This window comes from Labeo rohita, chromosome 13 (genome assembly GCF_022985175.1).
Source record: "Labeo rohita strain BAU-BD-2019 chromosome 13, IGBB_LRoh.1.0, whole genome shotgun sequence".
Lineage (NCBI taxonomy): Eukaryota > Metazoa > Chordata > Actinopteri > Cypriniformes > Cyprinidae > Labeo > Labeo rohita.
Window position 1 is genome coordinate 13,433,141 of NC_066881.1, and position 20,641 is coordinate 13,453,781.

The window sequence follows — 20,641 nt, forward strand, 5'->3', positions numbered from 1 at the left end:
AGTCCAATAAAGTGCATCTATCAATAATAAAAAGTGGCTCACACAGCTCTGGGGTTGAATAAATCAGGGGCCTCCTGTAGCAAAACGTTGTGTTTTTGTTAGAAATTATCCATATCTAAAACGTAATAATTACTTTAATCTAGCTTGCACCATAAGTTGTACACGGAAGCCCTTCCGGGCGGATAACGTGGGACGCCGGCATTGCGCATGCACCAGTGAGTCTCGTGAAAACCAAGTTTTCTTACTTTAGCAAAGGAAAACTAGTGTTCTCTTGGTTTATATCGAAATCTGCCGCCATTTATGTGTACGAGCAGTCGGCACAAGCTAGATTAAAGCATTGATTCGCTACAGGAGGCCTTTATTCACCCTCCGGAGCTGTGAGGCACTTTTTATTATGGATGGATGCACTTTATTGGACTTGTTTTGGACTGATTAAGAGAAACACTTGCATATGCCTTTCTAATGCTTGGAAATGCCAGGATAATTTTTAATGTAACTCCAGTTGGATTTGTCTGAAAGACAGTAGTCATATACACCTAGGATGCCTGGAGGGTGAGTAAATAATGGGCTAATTTTATTAATATTTTTACAATTTTATTTCTTTATAAAATTATTTATATATTTTATTCATTTTTTTCTGATAGTGTAAGTAATGTTCATTTAACCAAGCAAATGTGACTGGGACATGAATTTACATTTGATTAAAAAAAAAAAAAATAAAAAAAAAAACTTTGAGGACTTTGTCTCCTCATTTCAGAACACCAATTCTCACTATTGATATAGTTCTCATTTTATATTTTTATATTATTTATATTTTTGTGTTTTATATGACATGGATATATATATAGAGAGAGAGCGAGAGAGAGAAAACAGTGTTTTATTTTCATGAGTTGTTTTAATCAGACGTCTATAACTTGTTATCCTGGTATCTTTGATGATAAAATAAATAGAAAAAGATACATAACTTATTAAAAATATAAAAGACATAAAAAAGAATTTTGCTTTTCATTGTGTCAATGAGGAATGTGTCACATAATGATTGGTTCTCACTTTATGACTGATCACATGACCTCATGAAGACACCAGTCACACGGCCAGCGTGTCCATTCTCTTCTCAACATGCACCTGAGGAGAAAGTCACATAGAGAATGGAGACTCAATAAGAAACCCTGCACATCCATGTTAACAAATAGCGCACAAACTATTCACTAATCATCTCAACAGAAGAAGAGGAATGAACCGCAATCTTGGGTTTCATCTGACACTTTCATTTCTTTCAAGCAGCCTAGCATAATTCCTAATTGGCCTTGTATAATGAGCTGTGAGCGTGAGCAGGAAGCGGTCTGAGCGGTCAGCATGTGGGTGTTCTTAGACAAATGCTCAGAGGGAGAGTCTGAATTACTAACTCGCTCTAATAACAAAACAACAGCATGGTAGTATTAACAGAGCCGAAAGCGGCGGCGCTTTGCGGAGCATCACTCCATTTGCAATAATCTCCAACGAATGTCAGCATTCGGCGATTCGCTGTCTGTTGCTGACGTGCCTCTAGCAGCAATCTGGATGAGCATCTGTGGGTGCCTAGTCTAGCGTGATGTGCAGCCATGGCTACCAGCTGCTGTGCTGCTTGTGCGCTCTTTCTCTCTCTCTCTATGGATGCAGGTCACATTTCACTCCAAAATCCAAAGATTCAGAAGTAATGATATTCAGCATAAATAAAATAAAGCCTGTTTAATCATCCCTATGTCTGTTAGGCATTCTTAAATGACTATTTAAACACATTTTGCCCACAAATTCTCATTACCACAACACATGCAGATTATTTTACTTTTTCATTATTCTGAATGGTGATTATGCATATAAAAAAATGATGCATTTCGATTCTCTCTTCAATGATACTGAGCTTTGTTTTACTGCATGTTTTGAAGCTATAACTCTTAACACACAATGCCAAAAATGCGTAAAACGAGTGTGCCTACGTAATGTAACGTGTTGTAATGCAAGTACATCGCGAGTGAAAACAATAGAAAAAGAAAAGCTTACAATCATGTTAGCCTGATGGGACCAAACTTCATCTGTAAGTGATTTTAAAATGTAAGACAGTACCCAGATTTGAAGACCATAATGAGATTTCCCTTCTACTGTTAATTAAATTTTGGTAGGCTACTATGAGATGGATAGCCTAACTGTTATATAATTCAGATGGGCTAGCTTTCATTTTTATGGTATATCAAAAAGTGCATATTTTTAAATGTGATTGTTGGTACATTTTACCAGTCTGTACCATAAAATAAAAATTAAAACAGGAAAATATAACAAGATTTGGTTTTCAAAAAGCCTTTTTCCAAAAGGTACATGGGGGTCGTTTTATAATCAGGGTCATCCTATATTCAGGTCAACATGGTATTACAAATATTACATACTACATACATATACATACTGCACTTTTACTATAGTAATACCATGGTTAATTTTCTTAAGGGATTTGTTTTGTTTTTATAACTGTACTGCCTTAATGGTTTGATATTTTCTACTCTCAAAAAAAAAACAAAAAACAAAAAAATGATTCGAAAACCTAATATGAAACAAATGATTGGTGAACCTGCACCAAAGTCCTGATCCGAATAAAATGATCTGCAATCCACACTCTGAAGTCCCGATCTGAATAATGATTCACAAACTATCATTTCAGATCAGGACTCAGATCGCAGATCGTCAGTTATTGGACTTTGACTGGAACTTTGCATATCGCAAATCATTTGATTTAGATCAAGACTTCAAAGTTCCACTGTAAATCAAATAATTTGCGACACGCGTTTTGAAGTCCCAATCTGAAACAAATGATTTGCGATACGCAATCTGATCAGAGTGCTTTGAAACAGTGAATCACTTTGCGCCACAATGGTTTAACTGATTCTGAGTTTCGAAAAACTTTATAAAAAATTGTTAGAAGCGATGTTGAAATTTGAAAATGAATGGCTCTTTTAATTTGATCTGGTTTTTACTAGTGAACCACTTGAAATGAATGATTCACGAGTTACAAATGTGAATCAATAGGTTCAGTGTAGATGACTCAGTTGATCTGGTTCATCTGTTCCTAAGCCATGTTTACATGACACTGTCAGTACTACTACTTGCTTAGCTCGATGTTTTCAGACATTAACTGAAATGAGCAAAAAAGGTATCCTGGTGCTTACTGACAAAATGAAACCCTTATTTCACAGATACATTGTCTTTCAATAATTCAAGCACTTTTCAAGTACCTCTTCAGGAATATTGCTATTTTCAAGGGTTTTCCAGGCCTTAAATTTCGAAAAGTTAAATGCAAGTACTTTGAGCACCTTGTACGAACTCTGTTGTCACTCCTACACCGTCCCATCAGCCCTACACAAAAGTAATGTTTTTTAGGGCGTAACGCAATATTGTAATGCACTACTTTTAAAAGTAACTTTCCCCAACACTGATAATAATATAATAATTCCAATATATTCATCATAATTTATTTATCAGTAATGGAAATAAGTTTTGTCGGTAAAGCTGTCATCCTTGAAGCCGTTAAAGCACTTTAAACTTTCAAACACCTTCAGCTAATCATCAGGTTTGAAGTTAAAGAGCAAGCTGAGGTATGAGTAGAGTATATAACAGAGACTGACCTGGGCTTGCAGGTTGTGCATGTCGTGTGCGAGCTGCTGGCGCTCCTGCATTAGCTGCTTCTGTCTGCTGAGGAGCTGCAGCACCTGCTGGGAACTGGCCTGACAGTGCTGGTCCAGCTGCTGCAGTCTGACAAAACACACACACACACACACGCAGATGAAAGAAACAGCAGACAGCTGAAAGAAACTTCCATCTGAGTTATTACTCTACCAGACTGAGGTCTGACTGAGTTTTATAAATGCTCGCTTGGCCTTGATGATTTTCAACAGCATGTTCTGAATTTTGGGGTGTTTGTGGAGATGACAGAATCGGTCAGAGATTTCACAGAAAATCTGTCAAAATATTTTGTCTATCAAGAGCTCATTTTCACAAAGTGAACATTTAAAGGGACAGCGCACCCAAAAATGACAATTCTGTCATTGTTCATTATCACATAAAACATGATTTTTTTCTTTTAAAACATAAAAACATTCATCAAAATGTCTAAGCTTCTTTTCCGTACATAAAAAGTAACTAGGAACTGGAGCTATTAATCTTCTTAAAGGACCATAAAGTAGACTCTGCCTTTATCTACCAGTGGCTGGACCAATAGATAGCCCCGCCCATCTCTCACACCATTGGTTGAATCACTGTTCCAGTGTCAAGCGTTCAAACTGAGATGTTTTGACAACAGAAGTCTTTACAATGGTCATAAATCAATAATTTTTAGAACTCATAACTTCTATGGAAGTTTTTTTGTCAGCTAACCAATCAGTATGCTGTTAAACAACAGTACAGTCCACATGTTCTTTCCTGTCAGAAATGAAACATTGTGCTACCCTGACTAACATAGATTTTTATATTAAAAAATTACTTACAGTGTAGTATGTTAAAATATGTTAAAACAGCATTAAACAGAAAAGTCAATGTACTTTTGTACAGGACTCTAGAAGTGAATACATGAGTTAAAAATGGGCCTCTAGCTTCTGTTCACTAGAGCCAGAGCCATTTTTAAAGTGTTTCTTTTCTCTCCGTGTCTGGTGTGACAGTAGACGTGTTTCTGCTTTTTACAATAACTGTCATTCACCTCTGATTCCTTAAATCCTGTCTTATTTGGGAGTGTGAGCAGAATAGTTTGTCTGTGCGCTAGACAGCTTGTTCCTGTCCTGAGGCCTCAGTTAAGCGCTGTTGTTCTTTTGTCTCCCTCGTCCTCGTCCTCTTTCTTTCCTTTCATTTCTCTGCTGGCCTTCCTGGTGTGAGCTGGACAGGGCTGATCACAGGGCTGTGGTGGGCATCCTGTCCCATGCTCGGGCCCTGCTGTGTAGGGAGCTGGCGCCACTGCTGCCGCCCACCTCCAGAGTCTGGCAGCGCTTTGACACTGGCCCTAACCTCCTCCACACACTACTTAGCTCCAAATGTTCTTCTGTATTAGTGCATCCATCCAAACCCTTATCTACCATTTCTGCTGTTCTTCAGGTCTTTCAGAGAGCACCATTCATCTGCTATTGTTTACCAAAAGGGAAATAAAAGAAGTAAAGAGAAACTTAAGAAGTAAGAGCTGCAAGAACATGTCCATTATTTGTAAACCCACTTAAGCTCTGTTAGTATGCCATCTTTTTTTTTTTTTTTTTTTTTTTTTTTTTTTTTTTTACACACAGGGTTTATGTTTCTTCTTGAAATGCAGGGGTTTTATTGCTTTAGGCTGATTTAGTATTAGTAAAAAGCAATCATTAATATGCAATACATACTTTAATCTTCAATGATAAGTAATAAATGTGTAAACTGTGTGCAGACATACAGTTTGCCTGATGAGTTACTGTATACATGAGTCGTATATTGTATGTGACTGACATCAGTACAGTATGACTCTGCTAATGATTTCTGAAACAAAAAAGTGAGCTTATAGATTCAAATACATGAATTTACAGCCCTCTCACCACAAAAGTAAATTATTAAAATCCATTTTATGTGTACAAATGTTTACATGTACAAATGGAATTATTATTATTATCAATTGTTAAATTAATACAATCATCATAACAGCAACAGCAGTAGTATACTGTAACTTCTACTACTACTACTACTACTACTTACAAGAATACTTCATTTTTAGTTTTTTAAAATAATTATTAAAACTATGTACAAAATAATCTCATTTATAGGTTATGAAACAACTCTTTGTAGGCTACCTACACTACTGATCAAAAGGTTGGGTTTTTTGAAAAACATGAATACTTCACTCAAAAGTGAAAGTTAAGACATTTCTGTTACAAAAGATTTCTATTTTAAATCAATGCTGTTCTTTTGTAAAATGTAAAAATGAAATTATTATTAGTATTATTCATTGTTAATTTAATACAATCAATATAATAGCAGCAGTAATAATAGCAGTAATAATAAATAATAATAATAATAATAATGTTCATTTTTACTTCATTTATTAAATAATTATTTATACTATGTCCAAAATAATCACATTTATAAGCTATAAAACAACTGTTTGTAAGCTACATACATTACCAATCAAGAATTAATACTTTTTTCATGCATTAAATTGATCAAAAGTAAAGACATAATGTTACAAAAGTTTCTATTTTAAATAAATGCTGTTCTTTTGTAAAATGTAAAAATTTAATTATTATTATTAATTGTTATAATTATTATTAATTTTCAATTTAAAACAATCATAATAGCAACATCAGTAATGATAACACTTCATTTTTACTTCATTTATTAAAAAAATATTTATACTATGCAAAAAGTAATTACATTCATAGGCTATAAAACAACTGTTTGTAAGCTACATACATTAGCAATCAAAAGGTTGTTTTTTTTTGAAAAATATGAATACTATTTTCATGCATAAAAGATATTAAAAAGTAAAGACATTTATAATGTTACAAAAGATTTCCATTTTAAATAAATGCTGTAAATAAATGAAATTATTATTATTATTATTATTATTTGTAGTATTTATTATAATTAATTGTTAATTTAATACAATCATCATAATAGCAACAGCAGTAATACTACTACCCCTACTACTACTTCATTTATTAAATAATTATTTATTTAAAATGACATTCTTTTGTAAAACATAAAAAATAAATTATATATTATAAGTTTATATTATTATATAAATTATATTTATAATTTTTACTTAATTTATTAAATAATTATTTATACTATGTACAAAATAATCACATTCATATTCTATGAAACAACTGTTTGTAAACTACATACATTGCAGTTTTTTAAAAACATTAATACTTTTTCATGCATTAAATTGATCAAAAGTGAAAGTAAAAACATTTATAATGTTACAAAACATTTATAATGTTACAAAAAAATTCTATTTTACAATTCTATTCTTCAAAGACTTCTGAAAAAAGCATCAGTTTCCACAAAAGCACAACTGTTTTCAAATACCAGTTCAGTATATCAGAATGAGTTCTGAGGGATCATGTGACACTGAAGACTGGAGTAATGATGCTGAAAATTCAGCTTTAACATCACAGAAATAAATTACATTTTATAATGTATTCAAATAGAAAACAGTATTTTTAAACTGTATTTTGATCTAATAAATGCAGCTGTGGAGACTTCATTCAAAAATGTTTAAAAAAATACCAACCAAGTTAGTATGAGTGTTATTAAACTCACTGCAGTGATACCGTATGGGTTTCATAATATTGGAGTATTTTTCAAGCAGTCAGCAATTAAACATATTGTCAGGATTAAACGAGAACTAATGGAATGATTATGTGGATGACTTTTCGTAATTCAGCTAAATCAAATTATAAGCCTGACATAATGTTACTTATCTATTCCAATTCATTACAATGTTTCGTCTTTATGCTGAGAGTGTCAGCATGTTGAATGAGCCTGTCCCATCCAGTAAGATCAGCTCTGTGGCCTCAGTAAAGTCTGGCAGGCGGTATAATGTCAGGCATCCTGAAACACTTAAAGCAGGTTGTGTAATTCCCTCACCTCACTCACAAGCCATCTGCAGCACCTTTGCACCTCTGGAGACAGACATGCTGCATTAACCTATTATACAATCACACCGCCCTTAATCAGCAAATGTCAAACAGCTCTCAGTCTCCCCCATATTTATCTGCTCTACAGCCACTCCGGGAGAAGTCTCAAACCCGTCCAACGTGCGCGACCCGTGCCCTTGTTCAGGGCTGTGGTAGTTTGTGTTTGACTCCCATAAACCATCCCAAAGAAGAAAAAAATAAAAAAAAGAGAGAAAACTCCCGTAGTCATCTCTGAAGCTGGACTCACAACGGGAGTCTGATTAAATTAGAAGGCTGTCCAGCAGCTAAGGCTGCAAATCCAATAACCTCCCTCCATTTACTGGCACGCAACTTAATTAGGTTTTTAATACAGCTTAGTGCATGGAGCTGGGCTGAGCTGGCCCGGCCTGGACACTGCTGCCTCTGCCCGCTACTGAGAGAGCTGGAGACGGGTTTTAAGGGAGAGCAGAGCTTCCCCGCTGACCCTGGTGAAAGGACACCATCTGCTGGCTCCCAGGCTAACTGAAACGCATACACGGCTACCCCGACTGCCGATGACAGAAATGAGCACTCAGGTAACTGTACTGGACATTTGCATGTTTAGAAAACACAAAAAATGCCAATTAGAGAATACTGAGCTTTACTTTTTTAAAGCACATTATTACACATTCAGTGATTCACCAGGGGGAAAAAATGACAAATAGTATACAAGTAACATTTATAACCAGTCCTGCAAATAAAACGAGTAAGAAAAAATGACAAAATATCATTTGGTTCCTAAACTGAGAACCACTGTTGGTCCATGAAGGATATCAAGTGGTCTGTGAGTTCATTTGTTAAATTAAAAAAAGGACTTAAATAAAACAATTATAGATGAAAAATTACTAAAACATTCACTACCATTCAAAAGTTTGAGGTTGGTCAGATATATGTTTTTAAAAAAACAAACAAAAAAGTCTCTTATGCTCACCAAGGCTGCATTTATTTGATCAAAAATACAGCATTTATAATAAAAAATGTATTTGAATATTTGAATTAAATTTTAATTTGAAATTTATTCCTGTGATGCAAAGCTGAATTTTCAGCATCATTACTCCAGTCTTCAGTGTCACACGATCCTTCAGAAATCATTATAATATTCTGATTTACTGCTCAAGAAACAGTGATATTATCATCAATGTGTTTTTCAGGATTCTTAGATGAACAGAAAGTTCAAAAGAATGCATTTATTTGAAAAATAGAAACAGAAATCTTTCGTAACATTATAAATATCTTCAATATCCATCCCTGCTGAATAAAAGTGTTAAAAAATCTTTCGAAAAAGCACACTTTTAACTGCATGTTACCATTAATTTTGTGTCAGTGTCACTTTAGTAACATAAATCACAATTATGTGTAAGTGTAAGTGTCACTAGCTATTTAGTTAAGCCATTTAGTTAATTCCAGTGAAATAATAATTAAAACAACAGTCTAGTTATGGATTGGCAGCTCATGACAGGATTGGTAAAAAATAAATAAATAAAACTGACACTGAATGACCCTTATAACCAGTCCTGTCATGCAAATACGACAAATAAGAATGTTTTTTTTTTTTAATAGTTCTAAAAATTCCAAAATATCATGTGGTTCTCAATCTGAGGACCACTGGTGATCCTTTTCAAGTGGTGAAGTTGATTGGTCAAAATAAAAAAATTAACTTAAAATAATAAAATAAAATGAAATATATATATATATATATATATATATATATATATATATATATATATCATTGAAAAATTCCAAAAACATACACTATCATTGAGAAGTTTAAGGTTTCTAAGATTGATGTTTTTGGGAAAAAAAAAACAAAAAAAAAGTCTCTTATGCTTACCAAGCCGGCATTTATTTGATTTTTTTTTTTTAGAATTCTTGAATGAACAAAGTTCAAAAGAACAGCATTTATCTGAAAAACAGAAATAGAAATATTCTGTAACATTATAAATGTCTTCAATACATCCTTGCTGAATAAAAGTATTACAAAATCTTTTAAATCAGGGCATTTTAACCGTGTATGATACCGTTAATTTTGTTATGAAGTGCTTTTGTGTCGGTCTCACGTCAGAAACATAAATCACAGTGGTGTGTACACTACTGGTCAAAAATTTTTAAACAGTAGGATTTTTTAATGTTTAGGGTTAGGGTTAGGGTTAGTCTCTTCTGTTCACCAAGCCTGCATTTATTTGATTCAAAGTACAGCAAAAATAGTAACATTTTAAAATATTTTTACTATTTAATTTTTTTTAACATTTTTAAATTGTTCAACTATTTATTTTTGAATATATTTTAAAATCTAATTTATTCCTGTGATTTCAAAGCTGATTTTTAGCATCATTACTCTGAAGTCACGATCCTTCAGAAATCAATCGAATACTCAGATTAGCTGCTCAAAAACATTTATTATTATTATTATTATTCATAAAAATAAATAAACAAATTAATAAAATAAAAAAGGACTCCATCTTTTGAATGGTTTAGTGCATAATAATACAAAAGCTTTTTCTTTCAGATGAATGCAGATCTTTGGATATTTCTATTCATTGAAGAATCCTGAAAAAATGTACTCAACTGTTTTAAGTATTGACGATTATAATAATAAATTATTATACAGCAAATTAGCATATTTGAATGATTTCTGATTTCATGTGACACTGAAGACCGGAGTAATGATGCTGAAAATTTTGCTTTGATCACAGAAATAAATTACATTTTAAAATACATTCAAATAGAAAGCAGTTATTTTAAATAGTTCAAAAATTTCAGACTTTTACTGTTTTAGCTGTACTTTGGATCAAATAAATGCATGCTTGGTGAGCAGAAGAGATGTCTTTAAAAATCTTACTGTTCAAAAACTTTTGACTTGTAGTGTAAGTGTCACTTGCTATCTATACATATAGTTAATTCCAATAAAATAAAATATGGATTGGCAGCTCAAGACTCAAGATTGGTAAAAAACGACATTAAATTAGACCCTCAAATAAGACAGGGAGTAATATTTAGCAATTTCTGCTTTACTCCACTCCTCAAACACTGCCTTAAAGGAAAACACTTTACTTTGCTTTAACTTAGCTCTACGGATGAATCTAAATTAATTTCTGCTGTAATCAAAACTATGCCAGATGCCCTTGAAAACAAAAAAAGTTTGACTTACAATAGATATTTTGTAAGTAAAAAAATGACAGTAGTATAAAAATATATTTTTATGGTGTAAAAACTTGTTTTTGTGAATTTTCTGCAGGTGACAGGGTGCTCTGTGAGTTAGTATAATAAACAGTACGAGAGCGCGAGTGGCCTGCAGTGCTGCCACCTGTACAGCGAGTCTTGATGCTGATGGACTGGACTGAAGTTCCTCCGCTCATGTGGCCTGCTGTGGCCTCAGGGTATGTGATTTTTATGAGCGATGTTCAGTGCTTAGCATCTGTTTAGCGTTGGCCAAATGAATTGGCAAGAAGCAGTGAATACACTCTCAGCTCTTGCGAATAGACAAAAATTACCAAAAAAAAATCTGACATACAAACTGAAAAATGTGGTGTAGCAATGAAAATACATCTTAAAATAATTTTATATTAAAGTGCATTTTTAAGAAAAGCCCTGGCATTAATTACGTTACAAACCATTATCATTATTTTATTTAAATTTCATGTGTGAAAATGGTCTCTGAACCGTGCAGCCACAAATAAATCCATTTATCTTTTTAGGCCATTCTAATGAGAACAGGGCTCACAAAAGCAGCAACAATAGCAGTTACTTAGTACAGCATATCAGAACAAATGAGGCAGGTTTAGTTCCTTCACGCACAAACAAACCAATAGAAAAAGATCTCAACAAATGGAATGACAAATCACTAAATCCGCTGAATTTACGAGGCTCCCATCAGCAGCATGCTGCGGATAGTGGCGGGAACGGGGACGCGAGGCATGGAGAAAGGATCAGCGGTATAGAATATATGCAATCTGTCTTGGCTTGCCTAGCTAAAACAGGCCTGCCAGCGGCAGCGAGGACGTAGTCCCTCATCCTCCCTAAACTGTCCTGCTCCGCCAGGGCCAGACACAGCTCCACTGACCTCAGGCCTTGGATCTCACAGCCTTAACCTGTTAGACTAGACTGCTTCATCTATCTGTGTTTTTTATTTACTGGACTGAGTTTGGACCACATGTAGATGTGCCTTTGTCCTTACAAACATCTCACAATATTATAGACATCAGTAAAAAGTTTTGATCTACTAGACTACATGCTAAAACAACAATCTGTTTTAAAATGACACAAACATTTACATTAGGCTATACAACATATGTGATGTCAGGTCCCTATAAAGTTTGTTACCACCGTCAGCTTTTACTGCGGAAACTACACAGAGAGCCTGTGAAAGGAGCTAAGTGAGCACTATTTGATGTTATAAATGAGGTCTTAGCGCTGGATAGGGAGCGCTTGGATGCACCACGTAGCGTTTTACAGTTTGCATGCCTTGGGATGTGCCCAGCACCCGCGTAAGCAGGAGCAGTAGAGCCACCGCTCCACAAGGCTCTGTCAGCAGGCCACGGAGCTGTTGCCCCCGGCAGTGTGGGCCAGCTGGCCCACGAAGGGTAGAGGAAAGAGGAAAATTAGGGTGGAGAGGCTCCCTGCTGCCCCCTAGCTGCATAATGAAGAGTAAGAGTGTGTGTGTGTGTGTGTATGATGTTACACCATGGTTTTTAATGTTCATGGTGTTACTGTTTCAGACAGAGAAATCGCTTACTGATAATCAATGAATCAATAATCACTGAGCCCAGAAAGCTATGTAAACACACTCTAAGCAAGGACCAAAATGTATTTTGTATTTAATTTTTTATACTGGTTTTACTTGTATTTTGAAATACACTTACTGCATAATGCATAGTGATGTGTTTTAGTGTTGAAGGAAATGTCTGTAAACTTAACAGGAACTACCAGAACATTATATGTTTTTCTACTAATTTTATTTTCTTACAGTGAATCACTCTAGAATTAGTTTGAAGTTTTTACTCTACACTATTAATCATAAGTTTGGGGCCCGTAAGATGTTTATTTCTACTTTATTATTATTATTATCACCAAGGATGCATTAAATTGATTAGAAATTACAGTATAAACCTTTATGTTATTAAAAAAATCTGTTTTAAATGAACGCTGTTCTGTTTAACTTTTTATCAAAGACTGGTAGAAAAAAAATTAGCCATAAAAATATTAAGCGGCACAACTAACAATATTGCTTATAATAATTTTTTGTCAAAATTCATCGAAAAAAGCATCAAATTGGCGTATTTAAATTTCTGAAGGATCATGTAATATTGAGGCCCGGAGTAAAATTCAGGTTTGCCATCAGAGGAACAAATTACATATATATTTGACATAATATATTTCAATATATATTACCAGTCAAAAGGTTTTGAAGTAAGATTTTTAATGTTTTTTTTTTTTTTTTTAAAGAAGCCTCTTCTGCTCACCAAGCCTTCATTTATTTGATCCAAAGTACAGCAAAAACAGTAAAATTCTGAAATAATTTAACTATTTAAAATAACTGTTTTTTATTTGAATACATTTTAAAAAGTAATTTATTCCTACGATTTCAAAACTGAATTTTTAGCATCATTACTCCAGTCACATGATCCTTCAGAAATCATTTTAATATTCTCATTTGCTGCTCAAAAAGTATTTATTATTATTATTATTATTGTTGTTATTATTATTATTATGCTGAAAACAGCTGAGTAAAATTGTTTCAGGTTTCTTTGATGGATAGAAAGTTCAGAAGAACAGCATTTATCTGAAATAGAAACCTTTTGTAACATTATCAGTTTTGATCAATTTAAAGCATCCTTGCTAAATAAAAGTATTAATTTCTATAATTTCAGCTTTGATCACAGGAATGAATTACATTTTAAAATATACTCAAATAGAAAGCAGTTGGTTAAAATAGTAAAAATGTTTCACAATACTACTGTTTTTGCTGTATTTTGGATCAAATAAATTAAAAATCTTACTGTCCAAAAGCCTTTAACTGGTAGAGTATATAAAAACAGAAAGCACTTATTTTACATTGTAATAATATTTCACGTTTTTATTGTATTTTTAATCAAATAATTGAGCATAAGAGACCTCTTTCCACAACATAAAAAATGTTACCGACCCCAAATTTTTAATGGTAGTGTATGATGATGATCATGATTAGCAAGAAAGAAAAGAGAGATTAAATAATATTCTGATATTCTTAAAGCATTTTATCCCAATCACCAGATTCTGACACTTATCAGATCACAAATGTTAACTAGACTTTTATATCATCTGAAATAAATGTAAGTGGTGATTAAAAATAATTCTAGCAAATGTACATTTTCTTGTTCTGTGAGACGATTGCTGCTTCAGATGCTTTGACATCTTTTTCTCTTCTGACTGCTATAATCCATCTCTTTCAAATGGGAAAGCAAAAATAATGTTTGCTATAGTCTCCCGTGCACCTTCAAGTTCACCCTGCTAAATTTCCAAACAGAAATGTGAACTGGGTGCATAGCAGAGCTCTTATCAACAAGCGTTTCTTTTTGAGACATTATTCATGTCTGTAGAATTGAGGTTTGCATTACATGTATACACACTTTTTAGCTTTTTTTAATACATACATTTTAGCTTTTTTTCCCCAGTTACATTTTAGAATATACAGTAAAAACATCAACCATAAACGACTTAACATATGCTGAAAAGATATAATATGGTCCGTACTGCAATCATTGGACTATTAGGTTTGCCAGCAAAGTTCAGATTGAACAGTTGTAATATGTCACGCCACTTGAAGCACGATTATTATAAACAAGACGCTTGCTTGATTTGAAGTCCAAATAACTCTGACCTCTTTTCAAAAGCAAGCAGACTGAAAAAACACTAAAAGGTACCTCTGACCCAGAAAAGACAACGATCAGCATACGGATGCTAAAGAAACAGTGACAAGCATCATCCACATCACGCACACCATCTCCTTCACTCCTTGCCAACTTCATTTGCAAGTGAAAAGTTTACTAAGCTTTCTTGCTTTCGGGAAAAGTGGCATGCCTTTTTTTCTCACACACACACAAACACAGTCTTAAACGCACGTTTGTGTGTGTAAGTGAACGATGGGGTGTGTAGCGGGGGTGGGTGGCAGGGAACCAGATGAAGCAGCCCTCGCCCGAGGCCCAGCCATCTCCCCGGCAGCAGCGCGGCTGTTCTCGGCCCCGGCGCAGGCGGACATTTGTTCCATTGCACCATCTCCTCCAGCCTTTTCAGCAGCGCTCCAGCTACCGCTACACATGGCTCTCCATCCACGCTCCCCTCCGCGCACATCCACACGCCGCTACCATCTTTCTTTATGCCGCCATATGGCTGACAGAAGCCTGTAGATTTAGGCACACATCTGCGTATACGCTACAACACTCCTTTAAGGAACAGGAGCGTGTTTGCTTCTGTGTGTGTTGGTGAGAGGGAGTGATAATTGGTAAAGACGCTCATTGGCAGATGTGTGTTTGCGGGGCTGAGCGGAGATGAGAGAACGTTTGAGGAGCTTGTGCGAGCGGGGACTCGGAGCAGGTGAAATTTTGGACAAATAATCAGATATCAAGCTGGGTTCTGTTTCTAGACAGCCCAAAATTATTCTCTATGAGGGGAGCTGACAAACAACATTTTTAGTTCAACATTGAGTCTTTGATTTGAATGCACAAGTGGCTTTTTTAAATCACCTTCAATTATCTTTAATTATCTTCACTAGGTCCTATATGAGGAAAAATGTATTTGTGACATACTTTTGTTAAAGCACAAAAGCATGTCTCCTAAGTAATACAAGCAGCATGCATTATAATTATAAAAGAATTAGCAAAATGTTCATATAGACGTAGTATAGCAGGACGTGTTATTTTTCCTAAAAAGCTTTTTATGTTAAATACCAATTAATGCTTTTTGAAATTCAAACTGACGTTATATTTTGCTTTTCTCTATTCAGTCTTCCCACAATGAAATTCACAATGAATTTAGGTTAGAGTAATTTGTGAACAATGGATTAAGATTTTTAAAAAGTATTTTGATTCAGACTAATTTGGTAATGAGTCATTCTGACTGACTGCCTGATTGATTCATTTAAAAGAGCCAAAATTATGATTCGCTCACATATTGGACTTCATTATGACTGTTTTACTATGTATAAGAGCATATTCTGGCTGATGATGTTTTTTTTTTGTCTCGGCATAACTAGAAAAAAGTGTATCCATTACAGAAATGCTTATAATTTCCAAGCTCAGAAAACAAAAATCCTTCTATTTCCAAGTTTTCGCATATCCAGGGGAACCCTGCCTATTTTTAAATTTTTTTGTCACTCCCAAATGCTTCAGCTTTCAAAACAGACAGTTGAGAAATTACAATGATAAGAAATCGTAATACATGTTGCAGTCTATATGAATAATAATATTAACATTAAGGGGAGACAATGCAGGCAAAAACACTGTTTTTTCATGCACCTGTCAAGTTTGTGATTTTGGGCTTTTTGCTTTTTCATAAAGTGTTTTTTCAGACTAGTGGAAAGAAAACATCCAAAAAACAGTGTTAAGTGTTTCTTTTATAGCACTTTATCTATGTGTGTCAATAGAGTTCAATTACAATTCATTTTTTTTTTTTTCTCAAAATAAGTTTTTTCTCCTACACACACCAAATTTTACATTTTTATTCCTGTCTATATCCTGAAGGTTTTTACAGAGGGATTTGTTCATATATAATTTGCTTGATTATATACAACATTTTATTCTCACAGAAAATGTGAAAAAACATTGTTTTCTGTCTGTATTTTCTTAATTATAGAGTGACAAAAAATCCCTCTGTAAAAACATTCGACTCTTAAATGTCAAAAAAAAGAAATGAATTTTGAAACTGACCTAACATTTTAGAAAACTTATAACACAAAAAATGTTTCAATATAATCAATCAACTGGGTAAGTAAGGCGATAACTGTAAGGTAATTTTTTACCCTTTTCACCTGCAGTGTCTCGCCTTAAAACTAGATTTAATACTGACAACACACCAGAGCCTGGTTCAAATAGCTTACTAGGTGCATTCATTATATTATAAACTAGTTATAATGTATTAAACTAATTAGTTATAAAATTAAGTCCTAATATAAAAAGTACAATTGTATGTGTTTAAAACTGAAGCTGAATAAATAAGTTTTCCATTGATGCATGTTTGTTAGGACAATATTTGGCTGAGATACAACTATTTGAAAATCTGGAATCTGAGGGTGCAAAAAAAAAACAACAACAAAAAAAAAAACAAATCTAAATATCGAGAATCACCTTTAAAGTTGTTCAAATGAAGTTCCCAAAAAATAAGTTTTGATATATTTTCAGTATGAAATTTACAAAATATCTTAAATGGAACATGATCTTTACTTAATATCCTAATGAATTTTGGCATAAAAGAAAAATCAATAATCTTGACCCATACAATGTATTTTTGGCTACTGCTACAAATATACCCGTACTACTTAAGACTAGTTTTGTGGTCCAGGGTCACAAATGTCCACCTTTTGATTGTTGCTGATGCCTCCAGTAATTATGTGTCTAATTTTTACTTCACAACCAATTTGGGGTTCATTTTAAGCCAGCCACATAGTAATTTCAAACAATAGTTGAGTTAAATTTAACTACCCAGAAGGTTGGGTTAAACGTTTAATCCAACCACTGGGTCAAAACAACACAGTCACTGGGTTTGTCTATTATTATTATTGCTTTGTTTTTTTTTGTTTTTTTTGTATTTAACCCAGCATTTTTAGAGTTTATAGTGAAGGTGTCTGGTGCAAATAGCAAAATTCTATCCTTATTTCAATTAAAATGTAATTCATTTCTATATTAGAAATGGCAAGGACAACATTCCTACATTATTTACAAACCTCTAATTACATTAATCATTAATACAATCCAAAATAAAGATATACATACTTTTGTTCCTTGACCTTAAAGAGGCTTTGCTCTTTGACCTGTACATTACTGAGACAATATGAAATTTTGAAAAAATGAAATCACTATGAAAAAACTCCGAATACTACATCCCAAAGTGGCTTTTACCACGCTAACATCAAGCATCTTACACAGCAGTAAAACGATGCCCAGAATGCATTTACGAAATAAAAATAGGATTGATATGCATATGTATTATTGATGTTCTCTATAAAGCCGAGGCTATTACGCACAATCGTTGGCCAACACTCCGAGCCTTTCATATATCACTGGCCCTAATCTCTAGGCAGAAAATATGCGAATACCAGGTGGAAAATAAATAAATAACTTGCAGGAGTGAAACATTGTGTGCCGAAAACCCCTGTGTTGCTTGGCGTTGGCTCGAATGGTAAAAATAAATCAAGCTGATTTTCCAAATGTTTCATGCGTGCCACGCTGTTGCAGCTCTTCGCAGCACAGATTGCGCGCCCGATCAAGAATATCTGAGGTGGGGCCCCGGCTATTTGCATGTACGCCGGAGCCATTTGCACCAACTTATTAACACGTACACCTTAACCCACGGGCGGTGGGGTGAAGTGCCCTACAGAGCAGAGACACCCGGGGCACTGAAGACGCGGGAGGGACCAGACCTCTCAGTCTCTTACTCAGAGCCGAGGGCTGAAGTTTGGCTCCGCCACCTTCTGTCTTACATACCAACAGCAGGAGAAATGTGTGTGTCAGCGTCGCAATAAACAAAGCATGTAGACAGCGAGAGAGAGGAACGGCGGTGCGATGCGGTAAACTCACAAATTGATTTTTCTCTATTTTGGCCAGCACATGAAATTTGCCCTCGTGAAACTTTCACTTCATACTGAATTCTTCTAAAAAGATTAGCTAGAACATCCATTACGGATGCACAGCAAAAAAGATTTAAATCGCAAAAATCATCTCTAGCGTCGAATAAAAATGCCGCGATTATGTATCTTCTATGGTAAACGCAACTATAAATATTTCACACATATAGATTCTCTCTAATCGCTCCATCTCACCTCTGAGCTCGGTCTGTGAGCTCTTGTGAGAAATGTTGCGTAATTGCAAAGGTGACGAACCATTTTAACAGCTCCAGTTATGTGAGGAAAGCTCACTTACATGCCCACACTGCACAACTATCTAAAAACAACATCCTTTTTCATTATACGGGGCGGCAGTGGAAACGTAACTTTTCTTTGTATCTGCTTCTTTCTGGTTCGAGGAGGTGGATATTCGCTAATATGTAAAGTTGTGGAGGAAACAGAAGGATGGTGTGCTCCCAGCAGAAGCTCAGTTCAGGCTGGAGGTACTGTGGATACACCCACACTCACTCACTCGCCCACATGCTGGCTCGGGCGGTGTGCCAGACGCCCCTCAACCCTACACTCAGTGGCCACATGTGCCCCTGCCTGAAACACGCACACACACGCGGTCTGAAGTGGTACGAGAGCAATGCTCACATGTAGCAGATATATAAAAAAAAAAAAACAACAACAAAAAAAAAAAACAGTATCTGAGTCCAAATAATATTACAGACATATTGAGAGGTTACAAAGATGCAGCCTGTAACTCTAATCAATGGCTTCTTGAATTGAGAAGCATTTTAGTCTGACAAATGTATTTTACACTACCGTTTAAACGTTTGAGGTCAGTAAGGTTTTTTTTGTTAAAACAAAGTAATGCTTTTATTCAAAAAGAATGCAATAAATGTGACGAGAAAAATATTTTCTTTTTTTTCTACTGATCAAATAATCCTAAAAATAACTGATAATAATACATTTCTTGAGTAGCAAAACAGCATATCAGAATGATTTCTGAATGATCATGTGACACTAAAGACTGACAGTTTATTAGGTGCATTCATTAAATTGAACTTTATAAAATAAAGTTTTAATAAAAGTACAATGCTGAGATAAAAATAACCCAGCGCTGGGTGAAATATGGACAAACTCAATATGGGTAGTTTTATTTAACTCTACTATTGCTTAAAAATGATTACATTTCTTGCTTAAAATGAACCCAAAATTAACATATATTAATATGTTTAATAAATGTATTTATTCATAAGTTTAATAAATAATGAATAAATGATAAACATTTTAAATTGATTTTTAATAAATGTTCACCTTTTAATTATTGATGATGCCTCTAGTATCTGTGTCTGATTTTTAATTTGCCACCTATTTTGGGTCAATTTTAAGCCAGCCATATAGTCATTTTAAACAAAATTACCCAAATGAGCATATTCAAATTATATCTGAATGATAATGTGACACAGATGACTGGAGTAGTGGCTACAGAAAATTCAGCTTTACCATCACAGGAATAAATTACACCTTAAAAAATATCAAATTAAGAAAACAGTTATTTTAAATAGTAATAATATTTCACAATATGTGACCCTGGACCACAAAACCAGTCAAGGGTCAATTTTTTTAAACTGAGATTTATACATCGTCTGAAAGCTGAATAAATAAGGTTTCCACTGATGTGTGGTTTGTTAGGATAAGACAATATTTGGCCAAGATACAACTCTTTGAAATTAAGTCCAAATAATATTACAGACATATTGAGAGGTTACAAAGATGCAGCCTGTAACTCTAATCAATGGCTTCTTGAATTGAGAAGCATTTTAGTCTGACAAATGTATTTTACACTACCGTTTAAACGTTTGAGGTCAGTAAGGTTTTTTTTGTTAAAACAAAGTAATGCTTTTATTCAAAAAGAATGCAATAAATGTGACGAGAAAAATATAGGGGTCAATTTTTTTAAACTGAGATTTATACATCGTCTGAAAGCTAAATAAATAAGGTTTCCACTGATGTGTGGTTTGTTAGGATAAGACAATATTTGGCCAAGATACAACTCTTTGAAATTAAGTTTTGATACATTTACAAAATATATCTCAAAAATATCTAAAAATATAATGATATTTACTTAACATCCTAATGATTTTTGGCATAA

General features: G+C 34.1%; 1 protein-coding gene across 1 annotated transcript in view; it reads right to left on the bottom strand.

Annotated features, from left to right (window-relative positions):
- Positions 1-861: 861 nt before the first annotated feature.
- sdccag8 (SHH signaling and ciliogenesis regulator sdccag8) overlaps positions 862-20,641 on the bottom strand; it is a 55,673-nt gene continuing 35,893 nt past the window's right edge. The window contains exons 17-18 of the mRNA XM_051126365.1: positions 3,651-3,777; positions 862-1,125 (exon numbers count right to left, since the gene is read on the bottom strand). Coding sequence (XP_050982322.1) covers positions 1,087-1,125; positions 3,651-3,777 — 166 coding nt within the window. The 3' untranslated portion in view covers positions 862-1,086. The remainder of the gene's footprint in view (positions 1,126-3,650; positions 3,778-20,641) is intronic.